General features: G+C 37.1%; 1 protein-coding gene across 3 annotated transcripts in view; it reads left to right on the top strand.

The window, feature by feature from the left end:
* ADAMTS19 (ADAM metallopeptidase with thrombospondin type 1 motif 19) overlaps window positions 1-22,712 on the top strand; it is a 155,348-nt gene that overhangs the window by 126,879 nt on the left and 5,757 nt on the right. For all 3 annotated transcript variants that reach the window (XM_064438674.1, XM_064438673.1, XM_064438675.1), the window contains 3 exons: window positions 658-793; window positions 3,132-3,336; window positions 5,230-5,382. In XM_064438674.1, coding sequence (XP_064294744.1) covers window positions 658-793; window positions 3,132-3,336; window positions 5,230-5,382 — 494 coding nt within the window. The remainder of the gene's footprint in view (window positions 1-657; window positions 794-3,131; window positions 3,337-5,229; window positions 5,383-22,712) is intronic.

Here is a 22,712-nt window from a genome sequence, read left to right as displayed (position 1 = left end):
ATCAGGGCAAGGTTTCTGAACAGAACATGCACTAGTTCCTGCAGGCAGTACCCAACTTCTTAATGATTACCCTACAAATCAGGTCAGTTATCTGGCCGCTTTAGTTCATGGGGAATAGTGCAGGCTCCTTACTGAAGGTTGCATGCACTCGTTCCCTTAGCTGAGTGCCAGCCATGCCTGCCAGTTTACTGCTAAACCAGGCAAAACTACTAAGCCCGAGCAATACCAAGAAGCAGGACTTGTCACTTCTTTCCTTATTTTATCTATTAATGAACAAACATACTTTCTGTGTAATATTTCTGCAAGCTTTTCTCAGCACTGGGGTCTCAATGGTTGAGAAAGAAACAATTATTGCAGTAAGTCTAAGGCTTTGGTCTATGACTAGTTACAGGAATAAAGCCAGAAAACTCTGTTGACAGTGATGTGCAAACATTTGATTAGAAAATCACGTTATTCCCTACAAACTTTAATATCTTTCTTGGGCTTCCTGCTAACTTTGATTTTCTTCTGAGATTTTACACTTGTACAGGTTTTACAGTTCTCTTAGCCAAAATGTTTGTGAAGTAGCTGCATCTGATAAAGATACCTTTGTCCTTCCTGTTTTAACAGAGTTGCATATTCCTGGTTTCCCTACATACGTGCTCTTTTTTTCACTAGGTGAAAGAAAGACAACAGTCTCCTGTACAAAGATTATGAACAAGAATATCAGTCTTGTGGACAGCAAAAAGTGCAAATACTTAACAAAACCTGAACCACAGATCCGCAAGTGCAATGAGCAGCCATGCCAGACCAGGTAATAGTGATTTGGTTACATTAAACAGTAATATCTAGATGCAAAAATCTTAAGAGCTAAGAAAGATGACTGCCTCTGGCAATGAATGTGCAGTAAATACATACATCCAAAAGGTTATAATGCAAAACGTAGGGAAAACAGAAACACTGGCTGTTGTTTCTCCTGAGTTTTAATGAAAGGGAGCCCTTAAGCACATGCCTAAATCAATTCTTATTCAATAAAGCAGCTCATTACATTCCTCAGGAGGAGTTCTCACAGACTCATTGATGTATACTATGAAATTGAAATTTAAATGGTGTTTATATAAAGATGGATTTAATCCCATGCTTTTAATTAAAAATCAAACTAAATTTTAGTTTTTAGTTCAATGAGGGCTTCACTCCTTTGAAAACTCTCAGTAAGCTCTGTGTGCATTAAGTAGTGAATAAATAAATAAATAAAAACCTGTTAATCTAGTTTTCTACATTGATGCAACTTGAAGTATAAAGACCCTTCCCTTGGTCCTCTCCTTCCTTTTCCCCCATCCCTTTGTATGTGGATCAATAGGCAGAACTGGGCTCTGATGGTGGAATGGTGGAAGCAGCAGTGGGAGCTTTTTCTCTCTGAATTTCACCCCAGGAGGCAGCTGCAGCATGCAGCCTTTGCCATGCAAAGCCCACTCTATTTGGTGTCCCTGCAGCCAAGCTGGCAGCCTGCTCCTTGCACTGGCTGTCCAGGCTGGCAAAATGACCCACTTCAGAATGTGCCATCCTGCTTCCAAATGGCAGCTAAGAATTACGACAAAGTCCCCAGGTGTTGTGTGGACTTGGGTGAAGCACCTGCTGCCTTTCAACAGAGGGAAGAGCAGCTAGCAATAGTTGGCTAGCATTGCCAGGAGTAAGCACCCGGATAGATCTACTGCAGTCATCTGGAGGAGAGGAAGATGGTATTTTTACATAAAACAATGCAAAGTAAATAAAATGCAAATATTGTTGAAGAAAGCATGTAAAATGAACCAGAGGACATAGCTTTCTTGGAAAGGATGAAATACTGATATTGATAAAAAGCAAGTTACGGTACATTTTAAGTGAGACCAAACCACTGAGGTTTGGACTTCCCCAGACTAGGCCATTACTCGTTGGAGGGATTATTTGAATTTCATTATATACATTCTTGAGCAGATCTTTGTTTTATTTTTTTATCATCACTGTACACCTAATAGATGGAAATGGAAGAGACTGATCTTTTTCTGATCGTCAGCATTGTCAACTACCTATTTTCAATGTCCTGTACTTTTTGCAGTTTTTAAAATGGAATATTTTAAATATTGCTAATTCCTACTCAGAGGTGCTGCTGAGAAATATAGAAAGATATCATGATCCTTAACCTATATATCCAGTTTTTAATACAGTGTTAGTGATTCTTACAAAACAAACATTGTTAGTTTTCACAGAAATGTAACTAAACCATAAGCTTGCGTAACTAGTTGTTCATTATTGGCACTTGACAGGTATCTTAAACTCTATTTCATTATCTTGACAGGCTGATTTGTAAATTGAGTCTCTCAACTGATAATAAAAAAACCTTAGTTAAATGTTTTATTTTCTTACAACAAATGCCTGACAGAAGGTTGGAACAGATGTGTTGAATCTCAGTTTTCTAAAACCTCTCCCTTGCTATCTATGTCTCCTGGGATACACGTGTACACTGCATCAGTGGCAGCGCTGTTTGGTTTTTCAGGGCACATAGCCATAGTCCGGAGCTACAGAACATTTAGGGAAAATTATGTTCTAGAACGAGTGCTCTCCAGGTATGCGGGCTCTGCCAAGCTGCATCAGCCTTCCTTGCTGCTGGGATTTAAACCACGCAACCTGAGTTAGGCCTGACCCCAAGAACATGAAGTCTGTGCTTTTGTACTTCCTCCAGAGTAACGAGCCTTTCACACAGGAGTGATTCTGTCTTGCAACTAAGTAGTTTCAAAGAATGCTGGACTTCACGTGCATGGCATGCACTTGACATATAGATAGAGAATAACAGAGAGGCTGGTCAGTTATCTGTCATCTTTAAAATGTGTGTGTATGTTGGAGCTTTTCTAATTGGAATTACAATGAGAGGAGAGTACTCTGAAAACATAGGGACAGCGGGCTGGGGAATGAAACGATACAAACATTAATACCTTATTTAATGTAAAATATGATAGATTAATAAGCAGCCCATTAACAATGTGAAGTTAAAAGGAGGTGGAAAATATGCAAGTATATCTTGGATGTGTGTACTGGTAAGCACAAGAGTAAGATGATGTGATGGTACCCTTCCCTTCCTGGTTTCTTGTTACTGCATTGCCTGTATTTCTTTGTAGATGGATGATGACAGAATGGACTCCATGTTCAAGGACATGTGGAAAAGGGACACAGAACAGACAAGTAGCCTGCACACAGCAGCTCAGAAATGGGACCCTAATCAGAGCTCGGGAGAGGGATTGCCTTGGGCCAAAGCCTGCTTCTGCACAGCGCTGTGAAGGCCAGGACTGCATGACTGTGTGGGAGGCAGGAGTCTGGTCTGAGGTGCTGCATTTATTTATACAAATAGTCCATGGAGATTATTTAAGCCTTACTATTTTCTGGGAATATGATTTTTTCAGCGGCAAGTGGCACAGTTCAGCCTAATGATTTTCACAGTCCTCGTACAATGATTTGGCAAAGGGATCAGGGACTAGGAAAACTAGCCATGTAGAACTACTACATTTTAGCTAGTTAATGTCCTGGAACAGTTTCTTTTGGCCAATTTTCAAGCACATATAATCAAGTATGTCCTGACTGTAGTAGTGGGTAACTAGGGGTAAATGGAATTAAGGCCGTCATTTATCAGCTACCAGACCTTGGGTTCAGAGTGGGAACATCTCTGGCTTACTTTTCTACCAAGGGTGTTGATCAGCAGATGGTTGTTGCCATTCTGCTTCAGAGAGGCTGTGAGGGGAGCTGCTTTTCCTTTCCTTCCTCTTTCTTACTGCTTTTTCCAAGAACAGCAAAAGCAGTGGGCAAAGGGGCTTGTAAATAACAAAATTTTGCATACTTTGCATCCTGAAGCATTGCTGTAGAATATAATTATTATTCAAAAAGCTTTATTCATTTAAGATCTTTTAATGTGCATGTCCACTTGGATTTCTTCTTCGTCTAAAAAGCTATACTACTTCCGAAAGTAACTGTGGTCAAAGAAGGGTGTTGTTATCACTGTCATCCAGACAAGCTGCAGAGGTTACTTAGAGCGTCTCTCGCCATTGGAAGAGCAAGGCAATTCTGATTGCCTGTCATACAAGAAGCTGTGCTACAGGTCCCTCTGGGTTAAAAATACAAATAGCAGCTTCTAAATGTGGGCGCAGTCCCTTCTTTGGGCTCCTCTGCTCAGCAGCACCCCTTGATGCCTGAGGAAGAAAGAGCTAAGACATAGGGAATGTTTTCAAAGAAGAAAAGCAGATGCTAAGGTAGAGATAAGAAAAGTAAATAACAGCAGTTCAGTACACAGAGGTTTATAATGCCAGGACTGGATATAGAAGAATGGTGTTCACTTTACAGAGGTGCAAGAAAGAAACCCAGATCATTTAGTTGGTTTGTTTGACTTGAGAGATGAGAAATAAGTAAGCATGTTTTTGTTGGAAGCAATAAATATATTTTGAGGAGTGAGGTGTTTCCCATGGCCATTCCTATTATCACCATTATATTGGAAGCTAGCCATTACTGCTTCCTGCAGTTATAATCAGCTTGGCAAAGGAGAGTTTTGATCTGCAAGCAGTGGGATGATCAAAAGCAATGATAATGTTTTGAGAAGGAAATGGCATAATTTTTGGCAGCGTAAGTGGGAATAGTGGAAAAAAACATAGATTAAGACCTTCTGTGGAACTCAAAGAGAGTTTTCACATGCTGTATATGCAGTGACTTTGAATTTTTAAATTCAGTCTGGATTCTTTCATAGTTTTAGAGTATTTACTTTTCCACTTTAACTTTTTTTCTCTCACAAAAAAGGTCTATTAGACACTAGTAGAGTTTTTTTGAAGTTGCTTCATATCTTAGTCTTATAAACATTACTTAGATTTTCTTTCATTATATTTCCTGTTATATGTAGAACAAAGGTTGCCTAATATTTTCAATATAGCCCTTTGCATTCATCATAACTTTTCTGATGTTTCCTCACCAAAAGCCTATTTTTTCCTTAAGCAAATAATTTTTGATCTAATTATATATTTTAGCTGAAAATACAACAATTATCATTCTGCCTCATAAGGAATTGTTATTCATTTGTTAGTTTTTAACGATCCAGTGTCTATGCAATTGAAGATTGGAAGTCAGGAAATCACTGAAGCCTTGAAGTATTTATGTCAGCCTGGCAGAGGTCATTAGAAGTGGATAATATGGGGTAACTGTGACTTTTGTAGAAACCTGAAAAAACATCTTTTCCAACAGTGCTCCGTAAAGTGTGGTAAGGGAGTACGGCATCGGACTGTGAGGTGCACCAATCCCCGCAAGAAATGTGTCTTGTCTACAAGACCTAAAGAAGCAGAGGACTGTGAGGACTATTCCAAATGCTACGTCTGGAGAATGGGAGATTGGTCTAAGGTAAATCATCCTTGATACTATTGCCCCACAGCATAATGTATTTTTAAAGCTGAGTTCTTTGTAAGAATTGCTTTTATCAGAAGTGTCCCAATTGAGGAAACAATAAGGCTACAAAAGAAAAAAAAAAAAAACAAAACATGCAGTCATACTGAGACCACAGTATAAATAAAAATTAGAAATATGAAGAAAGCATGAGATGAATCTTCAGTATTATGCAAATGTGATATAAATTTGCTGTTGTCAGTAGGCAGGCAAACAACTCCAGAAGCTGAAGAGTGCTAGACAAAGTCAGGCATTCCTGTTTGCAAAAACATCTATAAGGATTATTACATTTTCAGACCGGTTTGTGAATGATAATGACATCTGAAGTAGCATTTATCTTGTCTGTAGTGTTTGCTTATTTTTTAGTTTGACTTGTATTCTCTCCTGCTTCTGGCTTGATACATTACTGAGACAAGGTGTCATATGCATTGTAATCTCTATTTGGCTCACAGTAAGAGCTTTCAGATTGTCACTGGATTGCAAAGTAGAGTCTATCAATTGGCTATGCATAAGACACACTTTGGTGAGATGCTCTGTTGTATTTCCTTGCCCCTACCACCTCCATTATAGGCTGTCAGGATCCTAATGTTTGTTGTTCTCTGTCCTAATTCTATCATGCGTTTCCCACAATGATATGGGATCTTTTTCAAGGATAGCTTAACAAAATGGTTCTGAGAAGATAACTTAATTTCCATTACTAAACATTTAGAATACTTTGCTTTAGCCACCCTACTGGATGTCCCCCCACCCCTTTTCTCAACCAGGGCAACATATTTATATGTTATCCAACTGTAATCAACTATAATTCTTTTCCTCCACTGCAGCTCACTCCAACCTCACAGTTTGCACATTTTAGTAATTTGTGTTTCCAATAGGTTACACCCTCCATCATTATAAGGAAGCACCTTTAGCCTATTACATTTCCACAGACCATTTAATAGCTGGGAAGCATCTATTACTGTCTATTCTGAACACTTGACATAGCTGTCAGTACGTTGTTTCCTTGGCATATTGGTTTTGATTTCAGTGAGGTACATAAAGTGTAGGCCAAACTGTAACAGAAAATATTGATTAAATCTGTGATTAAGTGTGTTATTGGACTGGGGCCTTAAACATCTGATACACTTTAGAATATCCAAAACATGCTGAAATACTGACTTTTAAAGTCAAGGTTTTGCCTTGCAATATCACAGACCACACTTTAGCAGAGAGATTGTAATCTTTTTTTTTTTTAACTTGCTTCTGTTCATAACTTTGCACACAACACTTCTACTTTCAGTGCCTAACGTTATTGCAGCAGTTTTTAACTTGCTTGTATGGAGAAGTATTTAATGTATTTTTAGTTGTCTTTCATGTGATGTAACAGCTGGAAACAAGGACTAAAGCCAGCAGTGTATGACTAGCCAGCCTTCCAAGAATTAGCTGCAAGTACTCTGTGGGTAACTAGTGTTTCATAGAATTCTGCTTGGGAGCTCCCATTTTATGATGATGGGGTACAAATTGTCACTATTACATTGCTATTTATTCCATTTTCTTTACTTTCTTCACATTTAAAGGATGAAGGATTGTGTCAAATGATCTTTTTATAGTCATGATAATTCACAATATTTGGAAATATTTTGGAACAGCCTCACAAAAACTAGAAGATAACCCCCCTACCTTAGCTAATTCAAAAGGTCTAAGTGATATAACCATTGATTTTTTTAAGCAACAGAAAGAACGAACCTTCAGTAGCAGGGTTACTTTTACAAGAAGATGTGTTTGGCAATAAGGTTTCGTATTTACATTTCCATACCAAAAAACCTGCATCATTTAGCACTAGCACCAGGAGGGAGTAGACTATGCAGAAATTACCATCTGCTTTCGTAGTTGAAGCAGTCATTCAAATCGGGGTTGCTGAGGCTATGTGGGGATGCTCAGACAGTTACACTGTGTTCCCAGTACCCTCTGGAAAAAAAACAGAGCTTTATTCTCAGTACTTTTCACAAACATCCATGTCATAGATGAATGTACAAGAACTTACTTCTTCCTGTTTAAAATTTACTGACCTCTTGTATGTTCTGTGTTCCTCCGACAGTCAAAGCTGTAACAGTCACCTCAACTGTACTCTAAACTTCAGAATGAGGAGACGAGAAAATACTTCATATGGAATTAACAAAAGCTTTTGAGAAGTTAACATATAGCCTGACTCTGACTTGTGCAGCTGAGATTTTCCAAGATTTATACCAAAAAATGGATACATTAATTTCTCTACAGAGACATGAGTTCAATTTAAAATATACTTGGATTTCCTTTTTTTTTTTTTTTTTTTTTTCCCCTGTTACTATTCTGTTCCATTGGTAGAGTACATAGCAACATGAAGTCATGGCATACAGGTTAATATGTCTGCAATGGGGGAAACAAATGGAAAGCTCAGATAAATGTTAATCTTTGCTCACTGTTTGTTTCTAACTCAGAGATTCAGTGCAGCCTTCTGTGTTCACTGTTTTTACTCTTTAGGATTGTTCTTGACATTGACAGAAGGCTGTTCCTTTGAGCAGAGCCAAGTTCCCCCAAGCTAATGCCAAGACTTGGCTTGAAAAATTTAAATGACGCTTCTCACACATTGAAACAAGAGGCTTAATGTGATCCTTATTGGCTTTGCTGCTCCCCTTGAACTCCTAAGGCATAATTTTAAATGAAGCTTAAATTGCACTATTACTGAAAAGATAACATTATTAATAATCATAGTAGTGCTGTAATGGAGTTAATTTGTTTTAGAGGTACAGTCACATTGAGATCAAGTAATTCTCCTGCTCAGTGTTTTAACAATAATACCAAGATCAAAGAAAATCTGACCAAAATTGCAAGCTCCAGTAGGTCAAAAACCACATCAATCCTTCTAAAACTGACTTAATTTAAAAGTATGCTGTATAACCTGGCCTGTATGCAGCATTAAACTTCATAATAGCTCTTAAGTCAGCAAGGTGGCTCAATATGCTAAACATTGCTGTTCTTAGCATCAGTTAGGCTCTGTGCTTGCCCTTGTGAGGAAAATGAGTATGATGAGAAAGTAAAGAACAAAAGCTCAAACTGAGCTTCTGGAGCCAGCACCTACCAACATTAGCAATTATACTGTCTTTTCCCAGTGAATGCCGTCCTTGATATACCATATTTAACAATGTAAAAGTTACCTTCAGGTGAGGAAAGTTCATAGCTCATAGCTAATATAGCACCAGTTAGGGCAAGACATAGCTCAGTCTTATTAGCTGCAGTGACTTTTACTAAGCTACCCATTGCCACCCATTTCAAGTCTGTATGAGGACATGGTCATGCTCAGAGGAATTCATCATCTAAGGATAAACAAGTAGGCAGGTGACAGGTGATATGAAATGCATATGAACTGCATGTTTACACATATACCTGGCTTACTAGAGAAGTTCACGTCATTGTAGACGTCATTCTCCAAAAAAGACTTAAATGTCAACGGCATAGGGTGCAAGAAAGGCAGGTTTAGGGTACTTTATGTAGGAAGCAGTGTTCATGGGTTTTGGGGTTTTTTTTGCTATTATCCAGAGTCTTCAGAACATTGGTGGAATAAATGAAGCATGAGAGCGGGATGAATTCTGGGAGGGAGAATAATTTGGAGAGTGGGTTTTGAAAATAATAATTAAAAGCTTTAACTTTGATATGATATTATACCAGAAACTTCTGGATATTCAGCAGGGGATAATTAAGATCAAAACACTGGGCAGCAGAGTAGAGTTTATGAGCAGCCATTTGTAAGATGAAGAAATATAAAGTATGTGTGTATAGCGACCAGAGAAGATAATATGGTATAAGTTCTAAAAAGACATTTGGCTATGGGTTCTGGAAAGAGGGTGCATTCAGTAGAAAGTAAAGAAGAAGCAGCAGCAGCAGAATTTCTCACTAGTATCTATACGTTAGACCAGAGATGAAGAGGAGTCAAATACAACATCTGGGATAATGGTCCCAATGGTTGGGATGGATCTCACTTCGTCTATAGCCTGAAGAAGCAAATATAGGGAACAAAAGTTAATCTGCTATATTTTTTCTGGGGAGTCTGAAAGGACATCTGAAGCAACTGCTTGGTTTTTACACCAATGAGTCCCAGAAACCATGGCCTATTCCAAATTATTTAAGACAGTACGTGCAGTGCTGTCTAGAAATTGTGCGTGTATGGGACAGAGTCAAGTCTCCAGTTGCTGGGGGGTGACAGAGTGAACCCAACAGATCACCAAGAGATCTCCCAATTGAGTGGTAGAAAAAGCAGCTGTCAGTGATGAGGATTGCTTCTCTTCTGTCCCAACCAAAGAACATGTGAAAATGGAGAGAGAAAGAAAGAAACCAAAATATTTTTTCTCCAACTCTTAACAGCATGGGGCATTCAACCTTTAAACTGTGTGCTTAAACATTTAAACAGCCCTAAATTTCCACAGCAAACAGACTCAACTGATTTTGTCTCCTTCAATTAAAAAAACTAGAATTTGGGTAATATTAATGTTACAGTTTTACTGACAAGGTAATTAGCCTTGGTTTTATTCTTTGGATCTCCATCCAAAATTGTTAGCTCTTTTAGATTCCGGGAACAGAACAGTGCTGGCCATGAGTCAAAATATGACACTATTAATAGATTTATGGACAAAGAAATTATGTGACTTTTGTGAAATAGGAGAAGTCAAAATAATACTGGCATAATGTTAATAACTTTTATATTGACTCAATTATACAGTTAGTTTCCAGCAAATGAGCTATGTCTTTGTTTCAGAAATGAAGTATGAGCAAATCATATGGAAGATGTCAATATAATGAAATGAGAGTGGGGACGTTTTTGTACATTTCTAACCAATCCTGTAATATTAACATAATTTGTTTCAGATATTTTTTTATAGATCAATGTACTGTAGTATTTTGCCTGGAATAAGTGTAATATCATGTTAGTTTCTAGAAAAACAGAACAAGACCACCCTTAATAATAGGCAAAAGCACTGATAAGACTGGAAAGAATTTTAAAGGTAGACATTACCCATTTTGCATACACACAAAATCACACATAAATGGGAAATTCTAGTATCTGTATCACACTTAGATCTACTGGGACATCTTTGCTATTCTTTTGCTGCAAGCCTCTTTAGGGTAGGCAAAGATTTTGGGAATGCCAAACTGGAATCAAAAGATAATTATGGGTGGATGTTGTGTGGTCTCTTGAATTTCATTATCAGTAAGTGGGGTTACATTTGAAAAAAATTAAGTTGTGGTACATCAATAGTTCCCATCAGGACTGAGCCTTGCTAGGCCCCATAGAAAAACAAAGCAAGAACCAACAAGAACAAAAGAAGCTTACAGTTCCTGCTTGCAGTCTTATCTGACAAGTGATAGGGTTGGGGGACAACTATATAATCACATAGATAATGAAAAGAAAAAGAGAGAAAACCCCATTTTAATTCCACCTGATAACGGTTATTCTTTTTTCCTGTGCATCCTAGAAGAGGGTTTCAAGCAGAAGGTACAGCCTATGTAGATTTGTTTTGGATATTCCTTTCTGTAAGTAAACAAGTGGGTGCCCATAATGACCTTCTTATGGAGTCCAAGAGATGGTGTAATGCAAAAAGAAGGGGAACAGATGAAAAAAGCCCAAGCCTCATAGCTGGAAGAGGATGCCTGGAAGATGGCAGCATGTAGCAGAGGCAAATGCAGTCCCATGCTTAAGCAGGTCTGTACAGCCACAGTCTCGTTACACGATACAGAGCATGCTGCAGGGGGCCATCTGAAAGAGTGGTATGGGGAAGGAGGAAGTTCACTTACACAGCCATTGTTTTGGCCTGTCTGAGAAAGAAAAGGGTAACATAGATGAGTTCAGCAATTGTATGAAATTGCTTTGGACTGTGCTGATTTTAAAGAGTTTTCCAGGGAGGCATGCTGAGACGCATGCTAGGGACACAAAACAATAGTGAAAGGTTGACTTCTAAGTCACCTTCATAAACATTAAAAGTTAGAGGAAGTCGAGGAAATTCTGAAAGAAAATATCTGAAATGTACCTGAACAAGCTGGTTTTTTCCTATTGCCTGGTACTAGAAGTAAAATGATAAAAATGCTGCTAAAATAGGTAATTGAGAACTTTATAAATAAATGGCGTTTTCTTCCACGTATGCCCAGCAATTTTTCAGAACTAAATATTGTTAGTACTAGTATGCAGTCATAGACTTTGAACCTTTGGGCAGCTTTACAAATTTCCTTTTTCTGGCACTCATTCCAGCCATATCCTCTGCAGTTCTACCTACAGCCTGAAACCATAGTTGTAAGTGAAGCAGTCTGGCTGCTATTTGCCTTACCAGTGTTTGACACATGTTAAAATTGACGGGCATGATTGACTGGACTCTGGCTTACTGGTGTGAGAAAGATGTGTTTATATCATCAAAGCAGACTTTTATTTCTAATGAAGCAGAAATTGCTGTGTCAGTTGGCAGGAATTTAAAAAAACCTTTCACTCTACAACGTAGCCCATTTTATCTGAAGTTGAATAGACTGTAGGTATCCATGCTGTACGCATGATCTCTATTGTGCTGTTTTCTATTGTTGACAACTAACTGTCCCTTTAGCTTCTGTAATTACCTTCTGTGCTGGCAGCTTGTCTAGCTGTTTATTGAATTGCCAGATTTGGCAATCTGGCATCACCCAAAAGGATAGATAGCTGCAGAAGAAATTCTAGTGGCATACTGGATTCAGAGATCCAGCGCATCCACTGAGATTTCTTTCCATACAGATGACTCTGTTTGAAGAAATTACTCTTCCTACAGCCTTACTGAAAAGTGACAGTGTGGGTGTTTGGCAGTCTGAAAAGAGCTGATACTGTCTGATATTAATGGCTCTTTCGAACTGTGATGAACAGAGTCAGTAATCTGGAGTCCAAAACCTGCATATATCAGATTTCCAAAATGCTAATTTATAAAAATTCTTTGTCACTTTAAGAATAGTCTTTGGGTATACACAGTGAGGTAAAAACTTCAAATGTCCATAATGGTAAGTTTATTTTTGAAGCATTCTTTAAAATTAAAAATTAATCACTCCAGCTTCCAAAAGTTAAGCAGAAATGTTTTCATGAGAAGTGGATTGGTCGAACAAGATACTGTCAACTGGATAAATTCTTGAAATGGCTTCTTTTGGACCACCTAGGTGAAAGATCCTTGAAATTTTACAGAGTAATACAAAGGTATGGTTTCGGGGAGAAAGTTTGGTTGAGCTGTTAAGCATCACAAAGTCTTCACAAAGAGAAAATCAAACATGTACAATCAACAGTAAACTTTGATACTGGATCTTATTTTTTGAAAGGATATGGGGATTACCTTCAAGGGAAAAAAATGGATTAGGAATAAGGAAACTAGAATTAGAAAAACAAAACAACACCTTGGCTGTAATTATTAGAGCTAGAAGGACAAAGAGGATGCCTTTGAATAACTGTTAAGTGTTTCTGCTACAGAGAAGGTAGCAGGAACCCATTTGCTTGTGCTGAGGCTTGCTCAGTGCTGTCTTTCAACATTTCGATGTTGTGGTCTCTTGCAGCAAATAAGGCCAGGTGAAGGTGACAAGTTCACACCTAGCAAGAGGTATGTCATAGAGCTGCAAAGGCAGAAGTCACAGAGACTAGCAGTAACAGCTTCCCATCTCCTCCTTTGGCACTGCCACCACTTCCAAGCCATTCTAGCACACTCTTGATTAGGCCAAGTACCAACTCCCAAACTTTTCTGGTTGGGAGCCTTATAGTGTCAGGGGAGGCATTACTGCTGCAGGAGACTTACATATGCGCACATATACATATAAACATAGATTTAAATTAAGAAAAATATTACTGGGAATTGCTGAATAGAAGCAATGTCCTATATTCAGGACTTCCCAGAAATGCCTACCAATTTTTATGGAGGGCTGCTGGGATATTTGAACAATGACTCTTCTGGAAGGATGATGCATAATTCAGCGGGTAGATAAATGGTGCTTTACCAGTGAAATCTTTACTCTAACACTCTGTTACACAACCATTACAATGCAGATCTTTATAGCCCAACTAGTGGGGTGCATATCCCAGAGTACTCTTCTGAATGAGGAAGAGTAGTAACACTGAGCATCCCTTCAGTGTCCTTGTGCTGACACTAATTCTTGTTCAGTCAGACTCAGTCTAAAAAGATTATTCTCAACAAAATATATGATAGGGACTACACTGACCATCAGAATGTCAGTGTCCCAAGGAACTATGCTGAATTTATGTGCAAAAAATACCATCACATAATATCACAAGCAAGTAAATAAGAAAGGAGCTAGTGGAATTAGAAGTAACACCACACTGCAGAGAGGTGGCAGGGGGGACACACAAGGCAAACAAGATGCACAACTTCTGTTTTGTCTTCTCAGAATTTGACTTAACTGAAATGAATGTGTTGTGTGTCTATAGCCCGTTCTACATAACCATCTCCATTCTCCTCTCAATAACAGATTATGTACCTGAGTTTACACTGTAAGACTATTTCATTATACAAACTGGAAAACACTGAGTTTTTCTGAGTTTTCATGGTGGGTTCCAGTTTGGAGGAGAAGAGCAGTCCCCTGATATTTTGAACCACATAGGGTTTTTTATCTTTTCAGTGTAGACTTTTGCTGCATTTTCATACTCTAATTTCTGCCTTAATGTTCTTTCTTGCGTTTCCTTAGTGATACACATTGGGCAAATCATTTCATCAGTCTGTCCATGATAATGCCTAGATTTTTTCTCTGATAGTTGACAAGTCATTCCAAGCTGTCAATGTGTGCAGGAAAATGCAATTACTCAGTCTAGTGCTAAGGCTCAGTCCCATAGGCATTCTTTTGCCTGGTGTATCTCCATCCCTAAGATCATCTCTCTCTCTTTCCAATTGTTTTCCTCAGCATCTCTGACTGCAACATCTGCCAACGTGTAACTCATTTAGCCAGTTCACTTCGGTTCTGTTAGTATTTATGTAATCCTCCTGCTCTTGTGGGATATGATTGATTTTTGTATGTTGGAATCTTTCTTCTTTGATGCATTTTTCAATCCTATCTTTCATGGAGCTAATGTAGATGATACGGCTTCAGGTGTTCATTCTTGCGATAAACTTGATCTTCTATGAAGTCCTCATTTTGTCACAAAAGTATTTACTGTTTATTTTTTGTTATTTTGTTTTAATCTGTGCGATTCTCACTTTTTACTGTTTTACAATAGCTTGTAATTAGTTACTAGCTCAAAAGACTTTTATAATGTAATTAATAACAAATTCTTGAAAATTTCTTTTGAAATAATTGTTTCAAATAAGTCTGTGATTTCTGGCTGGAAAAACAGAATCAGAATAGCTAGTTAATATTATTCATTTACCAGTTTTAAAGAATTACAGGCAATATTACGTATTTTTAAATAATGTAAAAAATATTTACTTTTCTGCTTTATCTGTGCTGTTTCAGGCTGCTGTTCGTAGATTTATGTTTAATCTCCAGAGTTCCCTCATCTAATCTTGCCACAAATATTTCCAATAATGTTGACATAAAACAGAGTTCACCCAAAAGTAATGATCATTCTTTGGTAAGTTTATCATAGGATCACAACTCAGGTCAACATTGTCTATCTGCTGGCCCTCTGATAGCTCCCTCAGGACAGTCATGCTTTCGGGTGACCTCATCATACATGATGAAAGTGTTACACTTCAGTATGGTTTTCATACTAATAAAGCAGTTAAAATCATTTTCTGGAAGTCCATTTTTTTCCAATGCAGAATGTGTTTAGACATTTTGAAGAGAAAATTAGCTGGTGGAAGTTTTTTTTATAGCTGCTTTTATTTATAGCTACTTCTTTTTCTCCGTTTCTCTTTTAGGTTTTTTATTTCAAAAGTAATTACCTGCATGTGGGATCATGGTATTTCAGCTAAAAAATAAAGTCCTTAGGGTTCAGTTTCCTCATAAACTCTCAGATTGTTGTAGAATTTTTAAAATATCTTTCATATCCATTTAGCAGCGTTAGCTGCTCTCACTTCAGATCTTCATGATTTAAAATTACAGTGAATGGAAGGAAAGTCATTGTTAGTGGTGATCTCATTGTTTTACTTAGAATACTACTGGAAAAAAATTGAGAGAGCTACACAGCATGATGCTTTTTAAAGGCAAATACTTAATTTCATGTGGTACAAAACAGCATTTTGACTTATGTTTCTTCAATTTCTGAAAAATAAATAGATAAAATAGTATAAATTTGAAGAGAAAGAGGGGTTTTGGAGTATTTTTTCCCCTCCTATGACATTTCCTTTATGTCCTTAGTGTGTTCTTTGAACTAACTCTTCATTAGAAATGCCGTAATCCTTTAATTACATTTTTGTACTGGTGAGCTATGCTTTTCCCTGGAAGGTGCTAAAGAGCAGCAGGCTAGCATTGTGATATACGCTAACATTAAATTATATAAGCAAAAGCTAATATTCCAAATTCTTTTTAAGAGTTCATTTTCATAAGTCCAGAATGACATACTCCAACTAATTTCATCAAAAAGATAAAGGTAATTATGAAGTCATTTAACTGCTTCCAGATTATTGTTTCCATGTTTGATAGTTATAATCAATGGCAAGTCATCTCCTGCCAAAATACCATGCAGTGGTACGTCAGATATGAAAGTGTGAGATATAATAATGTCTTATTCATCTAAGCGCTAATGGCAGTGATGCCATATAAAAGATTTTTTACAAAGTGTTGGCGGTATAATATTAAGTCTAATCCACTAAGTGTGAATCCTCTTACAGAGTTATGACTTGCATCTGTACAACCAGTTTTATCACATGGCTCTAAGAAATAATTGTCTCCTTTCAGTATCTTTACTGACATATGTTGAAAGTAACATACAGCCTTAGGCAAACCTTTAGTATGTTTAGAATTCATAAAATATCCATAACGACACTGAAAACAAGCCATAGTTCTATAAAAGTGCTCTTTACTCAAGCTGTTTGTTTCCTTGGCTGGAGGGTAAAGATCCTAAAGAAATGGTGCTTATACAGTTTGCTTTCACCGCCCTCATCTCAGAATATCACAACCATCACAGATCTGTTTTATCAAAAAACCAAGTTGAATATTTGGTTTTAGCTTTGTACCGGTATTGCCTTTAGAAATGATGAAGGATAAATACAGTTTACAGAACCAGCAAGATAAAAGCTAAGGCTTCACATCACTGGGAAGAATGGAAATAATTTTATGGCTGCCCTATAGATCTATAAATTGTAATCATCTTCAGTGAATTTAGACAGTATATCACATTTAAGCTTAAGTAGGGATACACATTTTGCCAGGCACCTTTACCAGGAAAAAAGAGATAAGCTGTCAACTTGAGTTTTGGACCAATTGCCTAACTTTTTTTTTTTTTTAAATAGAAAAATCAAGCTTGCCCTGCAATTTAAAAAAATGTTCTTTAAGGATATGTTTGCATATTATCAGTAAGTCTGAACATCTGCACTTTATACTGTAGAATACTGCAGCCATGTAGATGCTGATGTGTAATCATTTGTCAGCATTCACCAGCTTATTTCTTGTAAAATCCACCAGTGCTCGAATGCCAAATACTATTTAACAATGTGTCTAAGGTCCTAAATAATAATAAAGAACTGATTTTTCAGGTGGAGATATGCTTAAAATGGTCTTCAAACTTGAATGTGGTTTTTTATTAATAGATCTATAGAAATTATAAATACAAAAATTGAAAATTATGTGAAAGGAAAGTACATCTGAAGCATACATATTGCTTCCTGTATCTATTACGGTATTACAGGTTTTGTCCATGCTTTGGCATAGATCATTAATGATGAGAGAAAAATGCTGCTATTTTCCTTAATTTGCAGGGGAAATGACAGGCTGTTTTTATGGACCAGGACTTCAGGTTGTCATCACACATGGAAATTTTGCAGTTTTCAGGAACTTCTATCTTAGTTGTTGTTTTTTTTTAATAATACAATCCTAATCAGATTTGTCTTTGTGGAAGAAAGGAAAATCTTTACAATAAAGGCTTTTAAGTCAGTGTAAAGCTGGTGGAAGAATCCACCAGGAAAAAAATACCCTTACCTTTTGCTCTTTTTTCTGGTTACAGAGAGATCCAAATCAATCTTGTGTGCCACATTAGAAAACTGTTTAGTCTTGCAAGAGATTTTCCCTTCAAAATTCAAAAGTCTTCTACCTGTTCCTTGCATAGTCTGTTAAGAATATATTGGAGGATCAGCCTTCCCTGAGCTGGAGAAGATACTGTCCCATTAGTAATTCTCTAAGCAGGCTTTCTTAATGAACTAGTAAGTCAAACTGTCCTAACAAAACAAACTAGTTTCACTGCGACAATCAAAATTTTTAAATCATTAAGTGGATGACTGTGTTTCATTAGTTCATCCAAGAAAGAAACTGGGGAACTGAACCTGGGTTGCAAAGATAGACAAAGAATTTGCTACTTCTGAGTTCGGTGAGTCTGTTAAGGTTCAAGCCTATCAAACCCTGCTATTGATTCAGAGTAAATGAGTAATGATATTCTCAAGTATAGATTTTTATATACTGTCCTAGAAAAAAAGATTTGTTTTTTATTGTTTCATTAATAATCATATTATATCAAATTCTACATGGTTTTCCTCAACCACATTTTACTTGTAAGCTTTTAGTTGGTTCTTGTCTTGTTACCCAAAGGCAGTTTTGCATCATCAACCAAACTGCATTGTTCTGCATGGGAAGCTAACAGGATTTAAAAAATAAAAAAAAAAAGAGAAAAGTCCAGATTCTTAAGATGAGGTGATGAGGGGTTCCTCCACAGAAGCCCCATCTCTAGCCCAGCTTATTAAAGGTGAGCTGGGGGTCCGTCTATCTTACTTCAAAATCTTATCTCTTTTGAACAGTTATCCAATACTAATTATTACTCTAGAAAGAAGAGCTAGAAAGAAAAATGAATGGGAAAAAGAAGGGGGAAAAAAAAAAAAAAAAAGAACAACTCAAACTTGTTAAACTTAGGAGAGACTAACAGCAGAATTCTTTCAGCTAAACTTAGCACAAGTTCTGAATATTAAATTTGGCATTCAAATACTGAGGTGTTGGGTGTGTCAGAAACGAGAGAGGCAGAAAGATCTTCCTGGAAATGATGCATGGGAGAACTCAGACTCCATCTGATGTTTGGATTCATTAGTCTCTCTTTTTGTATTAGTTATGCTATTCACAAATGCCTTTATTAAAGAAAAAAAGTTCTTAAATAAATGGATTATTTGCTTTATTTAATAACCTTTAAGAATATTGCTGAACTCAGGATGAAGTCTTTGTTGAAAACAAATGTACCACTTTCTCTACTACCTGCCTTGAAAAGCAAACTTTATAAAAATACAAGATAGACAAAAAGATTGCAAGCATGTCAGCAAATATGATCCTGTTGCTAAAGTCTGATTGTTTGTTACCCTTGTTTCACACTCACTTTATGAAAAGGTTGAAACTGCTTAAATGCTGGAACTGATGAACCTATACATAGATGATTAGGAATGCTCTGCTAATAATTTCCAGTAGAACTCATCACTGAGTTTCCTTATGAGCGCATCGCTCTCCACTTTGAATGCTACTTAGACTTGTAAAAACCTTTTATTGAACAATCCATTGATTCCTGAAAATAAATTGGCTAAGTCAATTCCATTAATATTGTCACAGATTGGGTTTTTCATTGTGGGTTGTATCAGCCTCTGCAGTGATTGCCTGTTGTCTTGGCAGAAGGATGCATTTTGACTGTTACTGTCTGCCAGTGACAATTTTTCCCTTAATTTAGGAATTCCTACTTCTCATGAAGGCCAGCTGGAAGCAGCTAAGGCATTACAGCACCTTCCTCAGCTGTTGGCCTTGGGAATATGTATTCTCTCCAGAATATATATCTTTGGCAGGGAACAGAAAGAAGGAATCTTGGGTAACGGGTGTGCATGCCAAGTGTAAGGATTGTTATATTTAACGCCAAGGTTTCTGTCCTTGAAATTATGTCTAAAAGAAGTTCAAAAGTAGGACAAAATTCAAACAGGGTGGGTAAGTTTTATTTGAAAAAAAGACAAACTTTGAAAAAAAAATACCCGTTAACTATATTTATCCAGGATTTTTTGTAATCTTTAACAGGAATGTTTTACATGTCTTGCTGCTTGAACGGTTTTACAGTACCTTTAGGACTGTGTCCAAAATGCACAGATTAACAGCCACATAAAAAACCTCTGGCTGCATATCAGAACATTCAGTCTAAACTTACAAACACAGTTGTCCTATGGGAATTTTTGCTAATCAGCTACATGGCCTTAAAGTGTAGGTCATCTGAACAGTCAGAAGTAAAATGTAATTAACCACCAAAAAAATAATGCGTAGCATGTGCAAGAGTGACATTTGGGAGGCGGAGGGGATGGAAAAAAGAGCTATAGAAAAGTATTCTTCATTCACTAGAGAGAAAAGCTGTAGGTTGAAATTAATCTGAGATCTGCTGAATTGATGCAAGTTGCTACAGGTTGGTTTGGAGTGGGCATCTTCTGTAAATTTTATATATGTAAGCTTTATATTAATAGATATATTTATATATAAAATAATTTAAAATAGAAGCGGTTTTGACAGATTGCTTTCTGATTAAGTTCACTGCTTGATAAGTAAGCATTTCTTGTTTGCTGTAAGTTGAAAGCTTTGTTACAGTTTTAAACATGGAAACTCCAGAAGTATACAGAAGCTATGCAGTGTTAGCTACATACAAGTGCAACCTAAAATGTGACAGCTGCATATCCAGTGAGAGTTACTTGCCTCAGGTTGAGTATTTTCAGTGAGAGAAATCCAAAAGTGAGGCAAGCTTAGGAGACAGTTTTGGAAGTGTCTGCTTCAACTAGAATGAACACATGCATAGGCAGTAAAATGAGTATCAAAATTAGGGTTAGAGCTGTTGCTCTGAGTTGCATCTAGCTGGTTTGCGGAAGTTGAGGTGTCTCCTAGTCAAATTGGACAACATCCATACCTTTGCAGAGTGAAAAATATGGATGCCTTTTATCTTCCAATATTCAGTTATACCAGCAGTTGGCTGGTGTGTAACAGCACAAATTCACATTTAAGACCACTTCATGGAGACAAACAGAAACTCACTGTTTGTCTGTGTAGCCAGCAAATGCACTGCTCAATGGCTTACATGAAGTGTGTTTTCCCTATTTCATACTACTTTGAATGTGAGATAATATAGATATAGTAAAAAGATACTATTTTTTTCTGGCTTCCAATCAGTAGAATTCTTAATTCTGAAGTCAGACACCGCTGATGATGAAGATGTGTGAACAGGGAAGAGCACAGCTGGACAATCAGTTATCACGGGTTGATTTTAAAACACTAGTGGTTTGGAAAAAAATGCTCTTTACTTGTACACTGATCAGGCCGGCTTTGAAAGTTTTGGATTGCAAATCAATGTGGTCGCCCTACCTCTTCACAATTTTCCCCGAACATCTTACAATATGTAATAAAAGTTCTCAGTTTAAAAAAATATAATAAATACAAAGTTAAACTTAGTACATGTCTGTGAAAAGAAGATAAAACAGAAGACAAATTTCTTATTTATTTCCTGCTTTGTCACGTACTTCCTCTATGAACTGAGACATTTTATTTTGACATCCTTTAGTGTCAGTTTCTTCCTCTAAAGTTGGGATGTTAATAAGTAGGTCATGCAAGACCAAAATTAATTGTTTGCAAGATGTACACTTTTCTGGGTAAAAAACCCTACTTTGTAATGCTTCATAGCACTCTTTGAAATATCTCAAAGGCCAGTAGCAGCTCAGTCATTAAAGGGATGTTTATTCACCAATTAAGATTTTACTGCCAAAATCTTGCCAAAATCTGCAGACAAACTCAGGGCCTAAACACTCATTAGCCAAGAGAGAGATCTGTCTGCATGTTGCGTATTTTCTCAGTTGCAGTCATGTGAAGCTTTCAGGCCAGAGCTCATTTGATACAGAGAAGGTATGACCGCTGCCAGGGTCCTCTACCCAAAGGCACCTGCATACATGAATTGTTAGCCATTATCAATTAGTAGATAAACTATTGGAGCGCATTTTGTCAGCAGAAGTCTAGTGTTTTCAAATCCCATTCTCACCTCCAGTACTGCAGATGGCTAGGTTGCACCTACTCATTTTAGGATAACCAAATGTTAAGGGCAGATAAATTATTTTTAGGAGATCTTAGGTACCAGATCCACCTGCCTGTCCTGTCCTTCTACTCTGCAGCTGCTAGAAGAAGATGCATAAATACTACAAGCTCACACATACTCTAGCTTTGGCTAATAAACATGCAAGTGTTTTACTGAAGGGAAATAATTGAATACTGTGTGCAAAATTACTCTAAATTAAGATTATTTTGATAAGATTTAAATATTATCTTCTTCATATTACCTTAATCTTCCCTTCATTCTTAGGTTTCAGGGGGTTTTTTGTGTTGTTGGAGGGTTTTTTTTTATTTTGCTATTTCATTGTCTCTCTTGCCATTCTATTAAAATATTGCAAAGAGAAACCTCTCTGAAATTATGGAGAGAGGAGTCCGAGATGTGGTTGGAATTTTGGCAAGATTAAGACTGATGTTCCAGCTGCTATCTGTGATTAAATATGGGTATGTATATGTGTGATTATACATGTTTACCATGTGCATAATGTTGCCCATTATAGGAAATCAGATTATTTTTAGCTGCACAACGAAAAGGCAGAGAATTCAGGAAAAGGAATTACACTGAGAGGCTTTTTCTCATGCAATTTAGAAGCCGTATACTAAATTCAAAGTTGATGACAGACTTCTACTTTGAAAAGACTTCAGTAGTAGCTGGATTGCCTCCTGTAAACAGCATATTGTTCATATGTTAAGCAGCGGTTGCTATTGAATAGCAAATTATGTATTCATAATTGAATGCCTTGGCTCCTGCAGGCTGTATTTGATTAACTTTGCAAGAAATTATAGTCCTTTATTGACTTTATGAACTTACTCCAGATATACATCACAGAGAACAGAAGCAAAATCAAGTCCACTTACTGCCTCGGTAGAATGCCAGTGTTTGACTTCATGTCGTTACATTTGGAGTGTGCTTTGGACCTTGTTCAGTCCCTTGTAAAAACACCTTTCAAGTGTATATCCTAGTCTTTTGTACATCTCTTGGAGTCTCATGAGTCCAAAAGACATGAGTCTAACTTCTTTTGGTGTACATATTTGGGTGCAAGCCCTCTATTTGCCATTTGGCACGTCTGAATCTTTCCCCTAAGTAACAGTGTTCAGAA

This window comes from Phalacrocorax carbo, chromosome Z, assembly GCF_963921805.1.
Source record: "Phalacrocorax carbo chromosome Z, bPhaCar2.1, whole genome shotgun sequence".
Lineage (NCBI taxonomy): Eukaryota > Metazoa > Chordata > Aves > Suliformes > Phalacrocoracidae > Phalacrocorax > Phalacrocorax carbo.
Note: the sequence above shows the minus strand (reverse complement) of the source record. Positions and strands in the feature narration are given on the sequence as shown.